At 43.3% G+C, this 17,084-nt stretch overlaps 1 protein-coding gene across 2 annotated transcripts in view; it reads left to right on the top strand.

Annotated features, from left to right (window-relative positions):
- The window catches only part of KANSL2 (KAT8 regulatory NSL complex subunit 2), a 28,850-nt gene that overhangs the window by 1,264 nt on the left and 10,502 nt on the right, over positions 1–17,084 (top strand). For both annotated transcript variants that reach the window (XM_049783435.1, XM_049783434.1), the window contains exons 3-7: positions 904–1,082; positions 1,855–1,969; positions 8,623–8,786; positions 9,270–9,436; positions 11,166–11,262. In XM_049783435.1, coding sequence (XP_049639392.1) covers positions 904–1,082; positions 1,855–1,969; positions 8,623–8,786; positions 9,270–9,436; positions 11,166–11,262 — 722 coding nt within the window. The remainder of the gene's footprint in view (positions 1–903; positions 1,083–1,854; positions 1,970–8,622; positions 8,787–9,269; positions 9,437–11,165; positions 11,263–17,084) is intronic.

Here is a 17,084-nt window from a genome sequence, read left to right as displayed (position 1 = left end):
CCCATATGGTCCCCTGTGCCTGCCAGGAGCAATTTCTGAGCATGGAGCCAGGAGTAACCCCTGAGCACTGCCGGGTGTGACCCAAAAACCACAAAAAAAAAAAAAAAAAAAAAAAAAAACGGGGCCGGAGAGATAGCATGGAGGTAAGGCGTTTGCCTTTCATGCAGGAGGTCATCGGTTCGAATCCCGGCGCCCCATATGGTCCCCTGTGCCTGCCAGGAGCAATTTCTGAGCCTGGAGCCAGGAATAACCCCTGAGCACTGCCAGGTGTGACCCAAAAACCAAAAAAAAAAAAAAAAAAAAAAAAAACAATTGCATATAAATATGGGGGGCTTGTTAAAAAACAGAATTGCACATGTGTGGGGAGCTTTATTGTTTTATATGCAAAACAATATAGCTAGTTCTGAATATTTCTTCTGATTTAAAAATGTTTTTATTTTTGTATCTTACTGCCCAAAATATGTTGAAAATCACGTTCAATGTAGCTGCTTTCCAGAATCAGTTTTGAAGAATGAAAGGGAATTGACTTTGATTTGTTGTGAGATGATGACAGCATTTTTTGGAGTGGTTTGTTTGATGGTTGCAGCATATTAGTAATTCACTCTGGGCCAGTTAAATTACTCTGCCTTGGTGACATCTTTTAATTTATAAAGTGAATAATAGTCATTTTTATTTTTGTTGTTTGGGGGCCACACCTGGCAATTCTCAGAAATTACTCCTGGCTCTGCCCTCAGGGATCATTCCTGGTGGGGCTGAGTGCACTCTATGGGATGCTAGCCTCTTCCCACTGTATTCTTTCCAGCTCATTTTCATTTCTTGAAAACGGTGTAAAGATTAGTAACTTAAAAGCTGTTGAATACCTAAAGCTGTCAGATAATAAGATGTTAATATGTGTCTCCATAGGGTGTCCTTCTGTGCTGAACATGCTCGAAGGAATGCCTTGGCATTTCATGCTCAAATAAAGAAGAGTAATCCGGGACCTATGGGTGAAACACTCTTATGCCAGCTGAGCTCATATGCTAAGACAGAGCTGGGGTCTCAGACTCCAGAAAGTAGTCGTAGTGAAGCAAGCCGAATTTTGGGTAAGATTTCTTCTGCTCTCAAGTGAAAAAGGAGGAAGAAAATTAAGGAAAAATAAATTTACTTAGCACCTTGAAAATTAATGCGTCTGATAATGTAATATTAATTTTATTGACAGTTTGGTGAGATCTCCAGCATTGCGAGGTTCATGCTTTTTGTTCAGTTTAAAATTGTGTGTACTTTTTTTGGGGGGGCCACACCCAGCCATGCTCAGGGGGTTACTCCTGGCTCCACCCTCAGAAATCCCTCCTGGCAGGCACAGGGGACCATATGGGATGCCGGGATTTGAACCAATGACCTTCTGCATGAAAGGCAAATCCCTTAGCTCCATATTATCTCTCCCTGTGTACTTTCTTGAGCTTAGCTTCCGTGGCTTAGCTTAAGGTAAACAGTTATTTTGATGTAGCTTTTCTTTTTTTTTTTTTTTTTTTTTTTTTTTTTTTTTTTTGGGTCACGCCCAGCAGCGCACAGGGGCTACTTCTGGCTCTACTCAGAAATCGCTGCGCGGCCCTTCCCCTCCCCCCCCCACGCAGGTTCTGGGGGACCAGGTGGAATGCCGGGATTTAAACCACCGTGCCTTACCACGCTGTGCTCTCTCTCCGGCCCTGATGTAGCTTTTCTATACCTGTAAGGACATAACTTATTTATGAGTAATCTTACCTGCGTTACGTCTTTTTGATTTACCTTTCAAGATTTGGGTTGACATGTAAGTAATGTGTGGTGGAACTACAGAGGTGGTAGGTCTTAATGGTTTTTATCCCTTCCTTGTCTTAGATGAAGACAGCTGGAGTGATGGGGAACAGGAACCCATTACTGTGGATCAGACATGGAGAGGTGACCCTGACAGTGAAGCTGATAGCATAGACAGTGATCAAGAAGATCCCCTGAAGTAAGTTGTAACTCCACAAAAGAATAAATTTTTCTTGGGGCCGGCGCTAGAGGTAAGATGTCTGCCTTGCCAGTACTAGCCTAGGATGGATTGTGGTTCGATCCCCCGGTGTCCCATATGGTCCTCCAAGCCAGGAGTGACCCCTGAGCGTTACTGGGTGTGGCCCAAAAACAAACAAACAAACAACAATATTTCTTGTAATTACTATGTGGGAGTATAATGCTATACACCAGTGGTGGGCAACCTTTTTTTTCAACTGAGCCAAATGTCGCCAAAACCATGATTGTAATTTATTTTGAGAGCCACATTTTTAAAACGAAAATTCAGTTTCAATAAGTTTTTTGAATTTTTTTGTAAGAATTTATTCAAGAGACAAAATTGATTAACATATTGAGGTAAACTGACATAACAATATAGTAACATAACATAACATAATTAATATAATACATGCAAGTCAAAGAACATTTCTAAATAAAACACAATTTTTTTTTATCATAATGACTTACATATCTTTCACAGTAGTATTTTAGGTACATATTAACATTGAATCAGGGGAATATCCATCACCCCCAGTGTTGTCCTCCCTTCATCCCTGTTCCCAAGCATATATCCCTTTCTTCCTCCTTTATCCCCCAGAATGCTAGTTTAACTAAAAGCATATATGTTAACACTAACGTAAACCTTTTTTTTTTTTTTTTTGCAGTTCCAGATATTTTTACTAGTGGTTTCTTAAAGGTTTAGAGTCAAAGGAGCACTGTATAAACAATGTTAGAGTGGCCCACCAAAGTATAGGGGTCATGGAAAGGAAAAACTTTTGGCTTAAGTACAAGGAGACATTACCCCTGAAGTTTCCTGACATAAGACCATTTCTAAGCTCCAGGCAAACTAGTTTGTCCAGTCCTGGCCATTGTAGTTTCAATAAGTTTTATTGAGAATATTCTGCGTGCAAGTATCCACATAGGCCGGGAGGATACAAATAACAAAACTAATAAAATAAAAACTTTAGAATGATATTATTTATCGATGTTAAATTCTGTAAAATTTGCCTTACAATGTAGAGAAAATTACATCCTGACAGTGACTGACAATGTCACAAACACTAATGTGAACATTGGCCTTGGTTCTGATGAGAGCTGTGTAGAGCCGGCCGCTGGGGCTGCACACAGGGCGTGCACTGACAGAGGCTAGTAGCGGAGTCCTGACTCCTGGAGCGGCCACCCCATACACAGAAAAGCCACATTCAAAAATGTAAAGAGTCGTATGTGGCTCGCAAGCCGTGGCTTGCTGACCACTGATATAAGATCAGTCTCTCTTTGTTTGGTCATTCTAGTGATGTTCAAGGACTTCTTTAAGCTCTGTTCTCAGATCACTCCTGGAGGTGCTTAGGTTACTATTCATTCTAGGATATTCTAGTCCTTTGAGCCATCTCCCTGATTTTGTGCATTACTATGTCATGGTAGGATTTGACTTTTTTTTTTGGTTTTTGGATCACACCGAGCAGCGCTCAGGGGTTACTCCTGGCTCCATGCTCAGAAATTGCTCCTGGCAGGCTCAGGGGACCATATGGGATACCAGGATTTGAACCACCAACCTTCTGCATGCAAGGCAAACACTTTACCTCCATGCTATCTCTTAAGCCCAAGGATTTGACATTTTTATGAATCAGAGTTTTTTAGACATTCTTTACATGAGAATACACGGGGGGGAAAGTAGATGAAATTTGGGATTGGAGCAGTAATATAGGCAGGCAGGTAAAGGTGTATGTTTTGTTTTTTTTTTTTTTGTTTTTTTTTTTTGTTTTTTTTTTTTGGTTTTCTGGGCCACACCCAGCGGTGCTCAGCGGTTACTCCTGGCTGTCTGCTCAGAAATAGCTCCTGGCTGGCACGGGGGACCATATGGGACACCGGGATTTGAACCAACCACCTTTGGTCCTGGATCGGCTGCTTGCAAGGCAAATGCCGCTGTGCTATCTCTCCGGGCCCCAAGGTGTATGTTTTGTACATGATCAACGCAGGTTTGATTCCCTGGCATTCATTTGGTCCCCTGAGCAAAACCAGAAGTAATTCCTGAGTACAGAGCCAAGAGTAGCGACCAAGCAGTAGAGACAATCTAAACTATTTTACCTGCTATTATCTTGGTCCTATTTGTACTCCCTTTTCTACCTATCCTTTACATAATAGACGGAATTAACAAATCAACCCTATTAAAACAATATGGTTCCATCCCTGGCAACCCATATGTTTCCCCAAACCTGCTAGAAATGATACCTGGATAGAGTCAGGATGGAGCCATGAGCACTGCCATATGTGGCCCCCAAAACTGAAAAAATAATAATTCCATGCATTCTTTAGGAAGTACTTGTTTAGAAACTTCAGTTAGTCTGAAAAGAATTTTTTCTGTTAGGATTCTCTCATACTAGTAAGAAACATTATGTCAAGCATATTTTCTATTTTCCTGTTAAGCCAGACTTGGCCATTCTAATCCCAAACTTGCTGTGTAGGGTGACTTCAGTACAGTACTTAAGTTTTGAAGGTCCAGAAACTTGTTTTTGTCAGTAATTAAGGGACACATTTTTTTTTTTTTGCAGTCACATTGTATTGCACAAAACAAAATATTTTAAGTTTTTGATGTTTTGAGGTCAGACAGTCCGTGCTCTAGAACAGCTGTGAATTATATTGTTAGCCCAGCACAACGAGTTTTTTCTGGCTCACTAAGAATTTTATCTTGGGGTTCACATGTGTTGCCAGGGTACATGGTACTAGACCACTTGCATCTCCCCTCTTGAGATGTGTACTTTCCTACTTTCTGCTGGGTTGTGTATGAGAGCTCTCCACCTTTGGAGTCAGTCGCCTGTGCTCTCTTGAGCACGTTACTCCTTACCCAATCTCTTCCTTATCCTCTCCCTCCTCTACTCAGTACTTCCATATAAAATCTGTTTTTATTTTTTAAAAAAAAAAGGAAATTTTGGGGCCGGAGAGTTAGCATGGAGGTAGGGTGTTTGCCTTGCATGGTTCAAATCCCGGCATCCCATGTGGTCCTCCAAGGCTGCCGGAGTAACCCCTGAGCGCTGCTGGGTGTGACCCAAAAACAAAAAAAGAATTTTTATCTTGGGTATCCATCCATGTTTTTGTCTTCCATAAAGTCACTTTTTTGAATCGTCTAACAATTTATTATATAAAATTATTTTATTTTTAATTTATTAGGAGGAGGTACACCAGGTAGCAGTCAGATGTACGACTCAGTGCAGATCATATTGGATGCCAGGAATCTAACCTGGGTCAGCTGTGTGCAAGGCAAACAAGCACCCCACCCACTGTGCTATTGCTCTAGCCCCATAAATTTTTATTTTGGACAGGCTTTTAATGCTATGTATTGACTTTTTTTTTTTTTTTGTCAATAGAGGTTTCATCCTAATAACTTAATGTCATGATTTTCTCCTGTTTTATAGGTGTCGTTGCTTCAAAGTAATCTTTTATTTTATAAAAAGTAATGTTTATGGGGCCAGAGTGGTGGCACAAGTCGTAAGGCATCTGCCTTGCAGGACGGACCCTGGTTTGATCCCCGGTGTCCCACATGGTCTCCCAAGCCAGGGGCAATTTCTGAGTGCATAGCCAGCCGTAACCCTTGAGTGTCACTGGTGTGACTGAAAGACAAAAAACAAAAAAATGTTTTATAGCTTGTTTGTAACAGTATTTAATATTTGTGAGGTTTTAGTTGAAGTGTACTTAATAAGTTGGGGAAATGATAGGTCAAAGGACTGGAATGCATGCTTTGCATACAGGACCCCTAAATTTGATTAAACCCCAGCACTGCATAATCTGAGCACTGGTGGGAGTAGCCCCAGCTATGGGGTGTGGCCTAGAAACAAACAGAAAAGTACTTCTAAATATTTACAAAATAGTAAATTTTTTTTGTTTGGGGGCCACACCTGTCTCTGAGCTCAGAAATTTCTCCTGGCAGGCTCATGGAACCATATGTGGTGCTTGGGATTGAACCTGGGTCAACCACGTGCAAAGCAAACCGATTTCCCCCTGTGCTATCACTCTGGCCCCTTAAATAGCATTTCTGTAAATATCTAGAACTTGATTTTGTTAAAATTCATTTCAGGTTGTTGAATCTTTCTTTTTGCTGGAATCACCTAGATTTACTCTTGACTCTGGCCCAAAAATTGTAAACAAAAGGGGCCAGAGAGATAACATGGAGGTAAGGCATTTGCCATGCATGCAGAAGGACAATGGTTTGAATCCCAGCATCTCATACGGTTCCCTAAGCCTGCCAGGAGTGATTTCTGAGCGTAGAGCCACTCCTGAACACTGCCGGGTGTGACCCAAAAACAAACAAAAAATGTAAACAGAAACATTTCTTCAGACAATAAAATGAAATTTCATTTTAATATAGTTGATGTTTGTCTAGGTTAGATCTTACTATTTTAGGGTTGCAGTCATGGTTCATTTTTCTGAAATGCAGTTGCCATTTTTTCTTTATTGGCAGAGCTAGGGCACCCACACCTTATGATGCTTGGGGTTGCTATTCTTTCTGCACTTAAGAATTACTCCTGGTAGACTCTAGGGACCATATGGAATATCAGGGATTGTACTGCTGTACTGTCGTTCCATATTTCTTTTTTTTTTTTTTTTTTGGTTTTTGGGCCACACCCTGTGACGCTCAGGGGTTACTCCTGGCTATGCGCTCAGAAGTTGCTCCTGGCTTCTTGGGGGACCATATGGGACGCCGGGGGATCGAACCGCGGTCCGTCCTAGGCTAGCGCAGGCAAGGCAGGCACCTTACCTCCAGCGCCACCGCCCGGCCCCATATTTTATATTTCTTATAGGTTTGTTTGTTTGTTTTTTGTGGTTTTTGGGTCACACTTGGCAATGCTCAGGGGTTATTCCTGGTTCCAGGCTCGGAAATTGCTCCTGGCAGGCACAGTGAACCATACGAGATGCCGGGATTTGAACCGATGACCTCCTGCATGAAAGCAAATGCCTTACCTCCGTGCTATCTCTCCGGCCCTTATATTTCTTTCTTTTTTTTTTTTTTGGTTTTTGGGTCACACCTGGCTGTGCTCAGGGGTTATTTCTGGCTCCAGGCTCAGAAATTGCTCCTGGCAGGCACAGGGGACCATATGGGGCACCGGGATTCGAACTGATGACCTCCTGCATGAAAGGCAAACGCCTTACCTCCATGCTATCTCTCTGGCCCCATATTTCTTTTTTTTTTTTTTTTTTTTTTTGGTTTTTGGGCCACACCCGGTGACGCTCAGGGGTTACTCCTGGCTATGCGCTCAGAAGTCGCTCCTGGCTTGGGGGACCATATGGGACGCCGGGGGATCGAACCGCGGTTCGTCTCCTAGGCTAGCGCAGGTAAGGCAGGCACCTTACCTCCAGCGCCACCGCCCGGCCCCGGCCCCATATTTCTTATAGTTTGTCACATCTATATTTTGTTAGAGGGTGCTCAGGGACTATGTCTGGCTAGGTGCTGGGGTAAAGCAAGCATACAGTAATCAGATAAAATTTTAGCCTCCTGCATGCAAGCTATTGAACTGTCCTTTGGGCTCCCCCCCCCTTTTCTTAATAGGGCAAGCACATCCACATTGCTTCGAGGCCTACTTAGACTTAATGGGATGGTGCACAACAGAGCTGTACCCTATAATGCTCACCCTGTAGAGCTGTCTCCTTGACTCTGTACTTTAATAATAAGTTTTATTAGTCAGATTTTGGTTCTTAATTCACCCCCCACTTTTTTTGGTTTTGATTTGGGGCACACCCAGTCGCACTCGGGTTACTCCTGGCTCTGCACTTGGAAATCATTACTGGCTGATTCAGGGGGAATATATGGGATGCCAGGGATAGAACCCAGGTTGGTCAGACTCCCTGCCTGCTGTGCTGTCACTGACCCTCCTCATTTTTTTGTTTGTTTGTTTTTGTTTTTTGGCCACACCATGTCAAACTTGGGTTACTCCTGGCTCTGCACTCAGAAATCACTCCTGGCTGGGCGACCATATAGGATGCTAGGGGATTGAACCACAGTCCTTCCTAGGCTAGCGTGCACAAGGCAGATGCCTTATTGCTTGTGCCACTGCTCTGGCACCAACTTATTTTTATTTCTGTCTCTGCACAATGTGCTCAGGGATAACTTGGTGGGGCATGAGGGACCATATGTTATGTCAGGGATCCAACCAGGGTTGGGTGTGTACAAGGCAAGCACTATACCCACTTATACTATCTCCAGCCCCTATTTTTTGTTTATGCTTTGCTCAGCTACTTTTTTTTTGTTTTAGGTTGGGGGTATTCGGTTCTCTTTTGTGGTCATACTCAGCAATGCTCAGGGGTTACTCCTACCTCTGCATTGAAAAATTATTACTTGCCAGTAATAATAGCACAGTGGTAGGGCATTTGCCTTGCACACAGCAGGCCCAGGATGGACCTGGGTTCGATCCCAACATCACATATAATTCCCTGAGCTTTCCAGAAGCGATTTCTGAGCACAGAGCCAGGAGTAACCCCTGAGTGCTGCCAGGTGTGGCCCAAAAACCAGAAAAAGAAATCACTACTTGCAGGCTTGGGGGACCATATGTGATGCTAGGGATTGAGCCCATGTTGGCTGTCTGCAGGGTGAACACTCTAGCCCAAAAGCTGTCTGTTTTGTTCCAGACATGCTGGTGTTTACACAGCAGAAGAAGTGGCCCTGATTATGCGGGAGAAGCTTATTCGTTTGCAGTCCTTGTATATTGACCAGTTTAAACGACTTCAACATCTGCTCAAAGAGAAGAAGCGACGTTACCTACATAATCGCAAAATAGAACATGAAGCTCTAGGCAAGTTTAATGCTATTAACAATGCTAGTAAGTTTTGGATTCAGTGTGTAGATTAGGAAGAAATTATATTTATTTGTGTTGATATTTGGAACGATAGAAAAATTTTTACCTATGTTCACATATTTCTGTTCACTTGTTTTTGTTTTGGGGGGTTACTCCTGGCTCTGTGCTCAGAAATTGCTCCTGCTAGGCTCGGGGACCATATGGGATGCTGGGAATCGAACTCAGGTCTGTCCTGGATGACTGCGTGCAAGGCAAAATGCCCTACCACTGCTATCTCTCTTGGCCCCCTTTTCATTTGTTAATTGGGAAAAGTCATCCTTGAAAGTAATTTATTTTTGTTTTGAGGCTTCATCTGGTTGATGCTGGAGGATTATTTGGTGCTGTTGAACTTAGCCTCCTGTGTGCAAAGCATGTGCTCTAGGCCCTTTAAGTTATCTCCTCAGGCCCAGCAGGTAACATCTGACTATTACTACTCTCTAGGTAGTAATCTCCTGACTGGCCCAGAAGGACTTCTGGCCAAAGAACGAGAGAATCTGAAACGACTCAAGTGTCTTCGACGTTATCGTCAACGCTATGGAGCAGAAGCTTTGTTACATAGGCAGCTGAAGGAACGCAGAATGCTGGCTACAGATGGTGTGTCCCAGCAGGTAATTTATGTCTATATTCCTGAAGTATATATGTTTACTTTATTTACAAAGTTAAGGTAAACTTTAAGAAGTCTTCTTGGTTTTGAACCTAACTTGCTGGTCAGGGGATATACTGAAAATTGTTCTTATCTTGGAGTCAGAGAAATAGGACTGGCGTTAGGTGTTTGCCTTGCACATAGCTGATTCTGGTTCAAATCTGTTATTGCATATGTTTCACCTGAGCAGTCCTGAGCACAGCCACATTTAAGACCACAACATCCCCTTCTCCCCCACCCCCAAATCAGATTGTTTATCTAGAGATTTGGACATATGAATTCTAATTTTCTTTACTGTCTGACAGTATTTTTGTTTTGTTTATTTGCTTTTGTGTTATTCAGCTATATTCAGGGTTTACTCCTAGTGGTGCCAGGGATAGACTGACCTGCTGTATGATTTTCTGGTACTTCCAACAGTTTCAGTAACTGGCCACTTAAGTTCTTGCTCTTGTTTTCTAATTGCTTTGATTCGGAAATGCTTTTTTTTTTTTTTTTTTTTTTTTGGTTTTTGGGTCACACCCAGCAATGCTCAGGGGTTATTTCTGGCTCTACGCTCAGAAATCACCCCCGGCAGGTTTGGGGGACCATATGGGATGCCGGGATTTGAACCAGCGACCTTCCGCATGTAAGGCAACCGCCTTACCCCTGTGCTATCTCTCCGGCCCCCGATGATTCGGAAATTCTTTACTTCAAAAATAGGCACAGCTTAGGGGCCAGAGTGGTGGCGCAGCAGTAGGATGTCTGCCTTGCATGCGCTAACCTAGTACAGACCTCAGTTCAATTCCCTGGAGTCCCATACAGTCCCCCAAGTCAGAAGAGATTTCTGAGCACATAGCCAGGAGTAACCCCTGAGCGTCACATGGTGTGGCCCAGAAACCAAAAACCAAAAAAAAAAGGCACAGTTTAAAAGCCTTTGATGCCTAGGGAAAATGTTTTAAAAGATGGAAAGATTGACAGAATAATGGGATCAGTGACTCTCAGGATGTCGGTTTGATCCCAAATAGTTAAGTGATCTTAATTGTTTCTTGAGCTTTCTGTCCCTATTTCAATAAAATAAATTCTGTTTTTATCAGTTTTTTTTTTTGTGTGTGTGGCTTTTTATACATATTTACAACTTTAAAAGGAGAATTATTGCAAAAGTCAAAGTAGTATAAAACCCATTAGTCTGTATTTGAGTAAGAGTTGAGTTGCTGGGGCCGGAGAGATAGCATGTTTGCCTTTCATGCAGGAGGTCATCAATTCGAATCCCGGTGTCCCATATGGTCCCCCGTGCCTGCCAGGAGCAATTTCTGAGCCTGGAGCCAGGAATAACCCCTGAGCACTGCCGGGTGTGACCCCAAAAAACCACACACACACACACACAAAAAAAAGAGTTGAGTTGCTATTAGTAACACCCCCCCCCCTTTCTTTTTTTGGTTTTTGGCTCACACCCGGCTGTGCTCAGAGGTTTCTCCTGGCTCTATGCTCAGAAATTGCTCCTGGCAGGCTCAGGAGACCATATGGGATGCCGGGATTTGAACCACCATCCTTCTGTATGCAAGGCAATCCCCCTTACCTCCATACTATCTCTCCGGACCCACATTTTTCTTTTATATAAACTTAAGAAAGTCTTAAATGTTTTAGCTACATAATTCTCATCATTAACTTTATATTTTTTGTTAGCTTGTTTTGATTTATGTATTGCTCCTTTCTAGGCCCATACAACTCGCTCCAGTCAGAGATGCTTGGCCTTTGTGGATGATGTTCGGTGTTCCAATCAATCTCTTCCAATGACCAGGCACTGCCTTACCCGTATCTTTTTACTGTATTTAATGTTTAGAATGAAGGCTATAAGAAATCTGGTAGTTTGCTTAATTAAATTTGTTTTCTTGGCCATGAATTGCTAAAATTGTTGGTTTCAAACAGGAGCCTAAAGAAATATCTTTCTATGGTCTACTTACCATTTCAGAATTTTCTGTCAGTTTATAGAAAAAAATATCTGAGTGATGGGAGATAAAAATGGATTCATAATTTATATTCAGGGAATGAACATGGGATACCTGTGCTGGAACTTTGGTTGGCCACATTCAAAGCAAGCACCTTACCTGTTGTGTTGTTGCTCTGGTCCTAAAATAAGACCTTTTAAAATTTGTAAATTGATACCTCTGTCATATTAAATGAGTGGGGTTTTTTGGCCCATACCCAGCAGAGCTCAGGGGTTACTCCTGGTTCTGTGCTCAGAAGTGGCTCCTGGCAGGCACGGATCCCTTACGGGATGCCAGGATTTGAACCACTTCGGTCCTGGATCGGCTGTGTGCAAGGCAAACGCCCTACCGCTACTGCTGTGCTATATCTCGGGCTCTAAAGTGGGAATTTTAAGTTGGCAGTGTGGTGAAATAAGTACCAACATGAATATAAAGTGGCACATTCATGTTATTTTGTTGATTCTTGGATTTTGGGGTATACCTGGCTGTGCTCTGTGTTCATGGTTTCCTGATAGTGTACTGCTAGGAGAACATATGTAACATGCCAGCAAACAAACCTATAAGGCAAAGCAAATCTTGAGAGATACCCGCCCCTTGGCACATGCTTTTGTTTGTACTGTTTTTGTGAAACAAGATAGTTGTTTTTTTTTTGTTTTCTTTTGTTTTTTGTTTTTCTGTGTTTTATTTTTTTGTTTGTTTTGAGTCACATCTGGCAGCGCTCAGGGGTTACTCCTGGCTCTGCGCTCAGAAGTCACCCCTGGCAGGCTCCGGGGACCATATGGGATGCCAGGATTTGAACCTCCGACCTTCTATATGAAAGGCAAATGCTTTACCTCCATGCTATCTCTCCAGCATGAAACAAGATAGTTTTTATTGAAATCTATTAAGAAAGATATGAAGGAGAAAAAAGGTAATCACTTGATGTAGAGAGAACTTGCTTTTCTCCAATTGGATAAGCAAAGAAACACAAGCAAGTTAGCTACATGTTCAAAGAAGAGCGAGGGTAGAAGACTGGAGAGATAGCATGGAGTTAGGGCACTTGCCTTGCATGTAGAAGGTCAGTGGTTCAAATCCTGACATCCTATATGGTCCTCTGAGCCTTCCAGGAGCGATTTCTGAGCATAGAGTCAGGAGTAGCCCTGAGTGTTGCCTGCTGTGACCCAAAAACCAAAAAAAAAAAAAAAGAGCGGGGTAGGAGGAGAGCTATAGCAGTGGATAGAACGTTTGCCTTGCATTTGGCCAATCCAAGTTTAATTCCTGGCATCTCATATGGTCCCCCTGACTGCTTTAAATTTAGAGATCAGAGTTGAAGTACAAGGGGTATTGGTAATTGCCTTGTATACAGCTGACCCTGGCTCAGTCCCCATATTTAGTTCTCTGAGTACTTTCAGGAATGACCCTTGAGTACCATTCACTTGGGTATGGCACCCAAACCACCCTTAAAAATTTAGAGATGGTGAAACTGGAGTGATAGCACAGCGGTAGGCATTTGCCTTGCACGCGGCCAATACAGGATGGACTCTGGTTAGAATCCTGGCATCCCATATGGTCCCCTGAGCCTGCAAGGAGTGACTTCTGAGTGCAGAGCCAGGAGTAACTCCTAAGCACTGCCAGGTGTGGCAATAAAAGCTAAAACAAGGGGCAAGAGCGATAGCACAGCAGTAGAGCATTTGCCTTGCATGTGGCCAGCACAGGATAGACCCTGGTTTGATTCCCGGCATCTCATATGTTCCCCTGAGCCTGGCAGGAGCGATTTCTGGGCGCAAAGCCAGGAATAACCCCCGAGTGTCACTGGGTGTAACCCAAAAACCAAAAAAAAAAAAAAAAAACAAATTAAAATTTCTTTAATTCTGAAATGACATATATCGCTAAATACTGGGAGAGAAAGTAACAAATGTGATTATGACTGTTAGATGATGGGGTATGAATGTCATTTTTTCTTATTTTTAGGTTTTCTAGAACAAATTTGAATTCATAAGGCAAACCTCAATTTAAATGTTAGAGTATTTCAGACTTAATTTATACCAAAATGCTAATAAGAATATTACTACTTTAAAAAACAAAAGTTTGGGGACCAGAGAGATAGCTTGGAGGTAGGGCATTTGCTTGGCATGCAGAAGAACGGTGGTTCGAATCCCGGCATACCATATGGACCCCTGAGATTGCCAGGAGCAATTTCTGAGCCAGGAGTAATTATTGAGCACTGCCGAGTGTGACCCAAAAACCAAAAAAAAAAAAAAAAAAAAAAAACAGTTTTGGGGCCGGAGCGATAACACAGCATTAGAGTGTTTGCCTTGCACGTGGCAACCCAGGACAAGACCAGTTTGATCCCTGGCATCCTATATGGTTCTCCAAGCCTGCCAGGAGTAAACCCCTTGAGTGCCTCCAGGTTTGGCTCCAAAACAAAACAAAAAACAAAGTTAAAATATATTTGGAAAAGGGGGAAAAAAGGATTTTTTTTTTTTTTTGGCGGGGGTGGGGAGGCACACCCAGTGACACGGGTTATAACTTATGCGCTCAGAAATCGCTCCTGCCTTGGGGAGAACATCTGGGATGCCGGGGGATTGAACCATGTTCCGTCCTGGGTCAGCTGCATGCATGCAAGGCAAATGTCCTACTGCTGCATCATCGCTCTGGCCCCAGGATTTTTTTAATGCTCTTCTTTTCACTCCATTGTTGCCAGTCACTTACCCTTCCTTAAGTCCTTGTTTCAGAGAAAGATGCAACTACCATTGATGACCTGTTTACTCTTGATTCTGGTCTAATGGAGACAGTACTGGACTGAAAGTAAAGGACCCAGCCTCAGTTTAGATCAACTGTTTTCCTTCTATTTGTCTCTCTTGCCCTATCTAAAGGAAAGGGGGTAGGGTGATGGGAGTAGGTTTTTTTGTTTTGTTGGTTTTGGGGTCACGGCCAGTGGTGTTCAAGGTTTACTCCTGGCTGCACTCAGAAAGTACTCCTGGCAGGCTCGGGATCATATGGTATTTTGGGGATCAAACCCAGGTTGACTTCATGCAAGGCAAATGCCCTACCTACTGTACACTATTGCTCTGGCCCCAGGGATAGGGTTTTCTTTGGTGGGTTTTTTTTTTGGGGGGGGGGGTTTGTTTTTAGTTGCTTACTGGTATCTAGTGGATAGAGACCAGAACAGCTGGTATTGGGGGAAAAACTGCCTTTATTCAGTAAGTTTTTATTTGGTTTTAAACTTTTTATTGGAGGACTGGAGCAGTGAGTAAAGCATTAGTCAGCCTTGCACATGGTCAATCCCAGCACCCCTTAAGTTGAGCCTACAGAGCACAAAGCCAGGAATAACTTCTGAACACCCCAGGGTGTGGCCCAAAAACCAAACGAAGAAGTTATGTTGCACATCAATAAACTTGTTAGTTTTGTGTTTTGGACCTCCCAGTGGTAGTCAGAAAATAGTGCATAGGGAAGGATTAAATCTGGGACCCTAGAGCACATACTGGAAGCATATGTGTACTCCAGGTTTTTGAAGTAGGTAAGGCTTTTTACTTTTGTTTTTTTTTTTTAAATGAGCTTGATGGATCTGGAGTGATAGTACAGCAGATACAGCATTTGCATTGCAGTGACTGATCCAGGTTTGATCCCTGGCATCCCATATTGACCCCTAGACACATTATCACCAGTAGTAATTTCTGAGCGCAGCCAGGAGTAACCCCTGAGCACTGCCAGTGTGACCCCTAAAACAAAGAGTTTAAAAAATTAACTTGAAGGACTGGAATGATGGCACAGTAGTAGGACATGGATATGGCTGATCCAGAACATATGCGGGTTCGATCCCTGGCATCCCAGATTCCCCTGAGCCTCCTAGGAGCGACTTCTGAGCACAGAGCCAGGAGTAACTAACCCCCAACACCTCCAATGAATACATTAATTTGAAATGTTGAAATTAAAAATACTCATAATGGGGCGAGCAGAGTGATAGCACAGTGGATAAGGTGTTTGCCATGTACCTGGCCAGCCTGATCCCTTGCATCCCATATGGTCCCCCAAGCCTGCCAGAAGTAATTTCTGAGCTCAAAACCAGGAGTAACCCCTGAGTGCCACTTGGTATGGCTCAAAAGCAAGACTTAGCAAAACAAAAATAAATAAATAAAATTACTCAAAATGGGTTGGAATGATAGTACTGTAGGTAGGATGCTTGTCTTAGATGAAGCTGACACGAGTTTGATCCTGGCACCCTCTATGGTCCCCTGAATTCCTGAGTGCAGAGCCAGAAGTAACCCCTATGCATTGCCAGATATGGACCCCCAATAGACAAGAGCAAAAGCACAGTGGCCAGTGTATTTGCCTTGCATGTGGCCAACCCGAGGCCAACCTGGGTTTGTACCCTGCCATCATATGGTTCCCTGAGCCTGCCAGGAGCAATTCCTAAGCACAGAGCGAGGAGTATCCCCTCTGCTGGGAGTGGCCCAAAAAACAAAGAAAAAGAATATAATATTTCACGTCCAGATTTTTTTGTTGTTGTTGTTGTTGTTTTTGGGCCACACCCGGTGTTGCTCAGGGGTTACTCCTGGCTGTCTGCTCAGAAATAGCTCCTGGCAGGCACGGGGGACCATATGGGACACCAGGATTCGAACCAGCCACCTTTGGTCCTGGATCAGCTGCTTGCAAGGCAAACGCCGCCGTGCTATCTCTCCGGGCCCTCACGTCCAGATTTTTAAAAAGCTAGAGAGATCTGGTTTTAAAGACCTGCCTATATTCGCTAAAGACAACGTTCCTGTGCTGCAACTGTATGTACCACAGTGAGCCAATCACAACAGGTTCAAAGGTTATACTGTATATAGACTTCCTCTCTGACTCTGGCCAAACTGAGCAGGCTTTTTACAGTGTAGATTCGGGTCCAGAACATTGTCTAATTTGCATGCATAAAAAGCCTGCTTGGATTGGCCGAGTTAGAGAGGCGGTCAGAGCAGCCTTGCAGTGATTGGTGCAAGATCGAGTTGGAAATTTCGTTTTGTGGCAATATTCAGACAATTTTCGTTTAGCAGCATATTGAAACATTTTTCGGGCTATACTCGGCATATAAGACGACCCCCGATTTTCGGTTGACTTTTTTTGTTTCAAAAGTCGTCTTATGGGCCGGGAGAGATAGCACAGCGGCGTTTGCCTTGCAAAGCAGCCGATCCAGGACCAAAGGTGGTTGGTTCGAATCCCGGTGTCCCATATGGTCCCCCGTGCCTGCCAGGAGCTATTTCTGAGCAGACAGCCAGGAGTAACCCCTGAGCACAGCCGGTGTGACCCAAAACCCCCCAAAAAAAACAAAAAAACAAAAAACAAACAAACAAAAAAAACAAAAGTCGTCTTATATGCCGGAAAATATGGTATATTGTCATTAATGTCTTAAAGTTAAAAAGATTCAGGGGAGGGCCCCTAGAGATAGCATGAAGGTAGGCGTTTGCCTTGCATGCAGAAATGAGTGGTTCAAATCCCAGCATCCCAGATGGTCCCCCGAGCCTGCCAGGAGCAATTTCTGAGCATATAGCCAGGAGTAACCCTGAGTGCTGCTGGGTGTGACCTAAAAACCAAAAAAAAAAAAAAAAAAAAAAAAAAGATTCGGGGGGCCGGAGCGATAGGAACACAGCTGTAGGGCATTTGCCTTGCACGCAGCAGGTCCAGGACAGACCT

The sequence above is a fragment of the Suncus etruscus genome, chromosome 11, assembly GCF_024139225.1.
Source record: "Suncus etruscus isolate mSunEtr1 chromosome 11, mSunEtr1.pri.cur, whole genome shotgun sequence".
Lineage (NCBI taxonomy): Eukaryota > Metazoa > Chordata > Mammalia > Eulipotyphla > Soricidae > Suncus > Suncus etruscus.
This window is presented reverse-complemented; position numbering and strand designations above follow the sequence as displayed.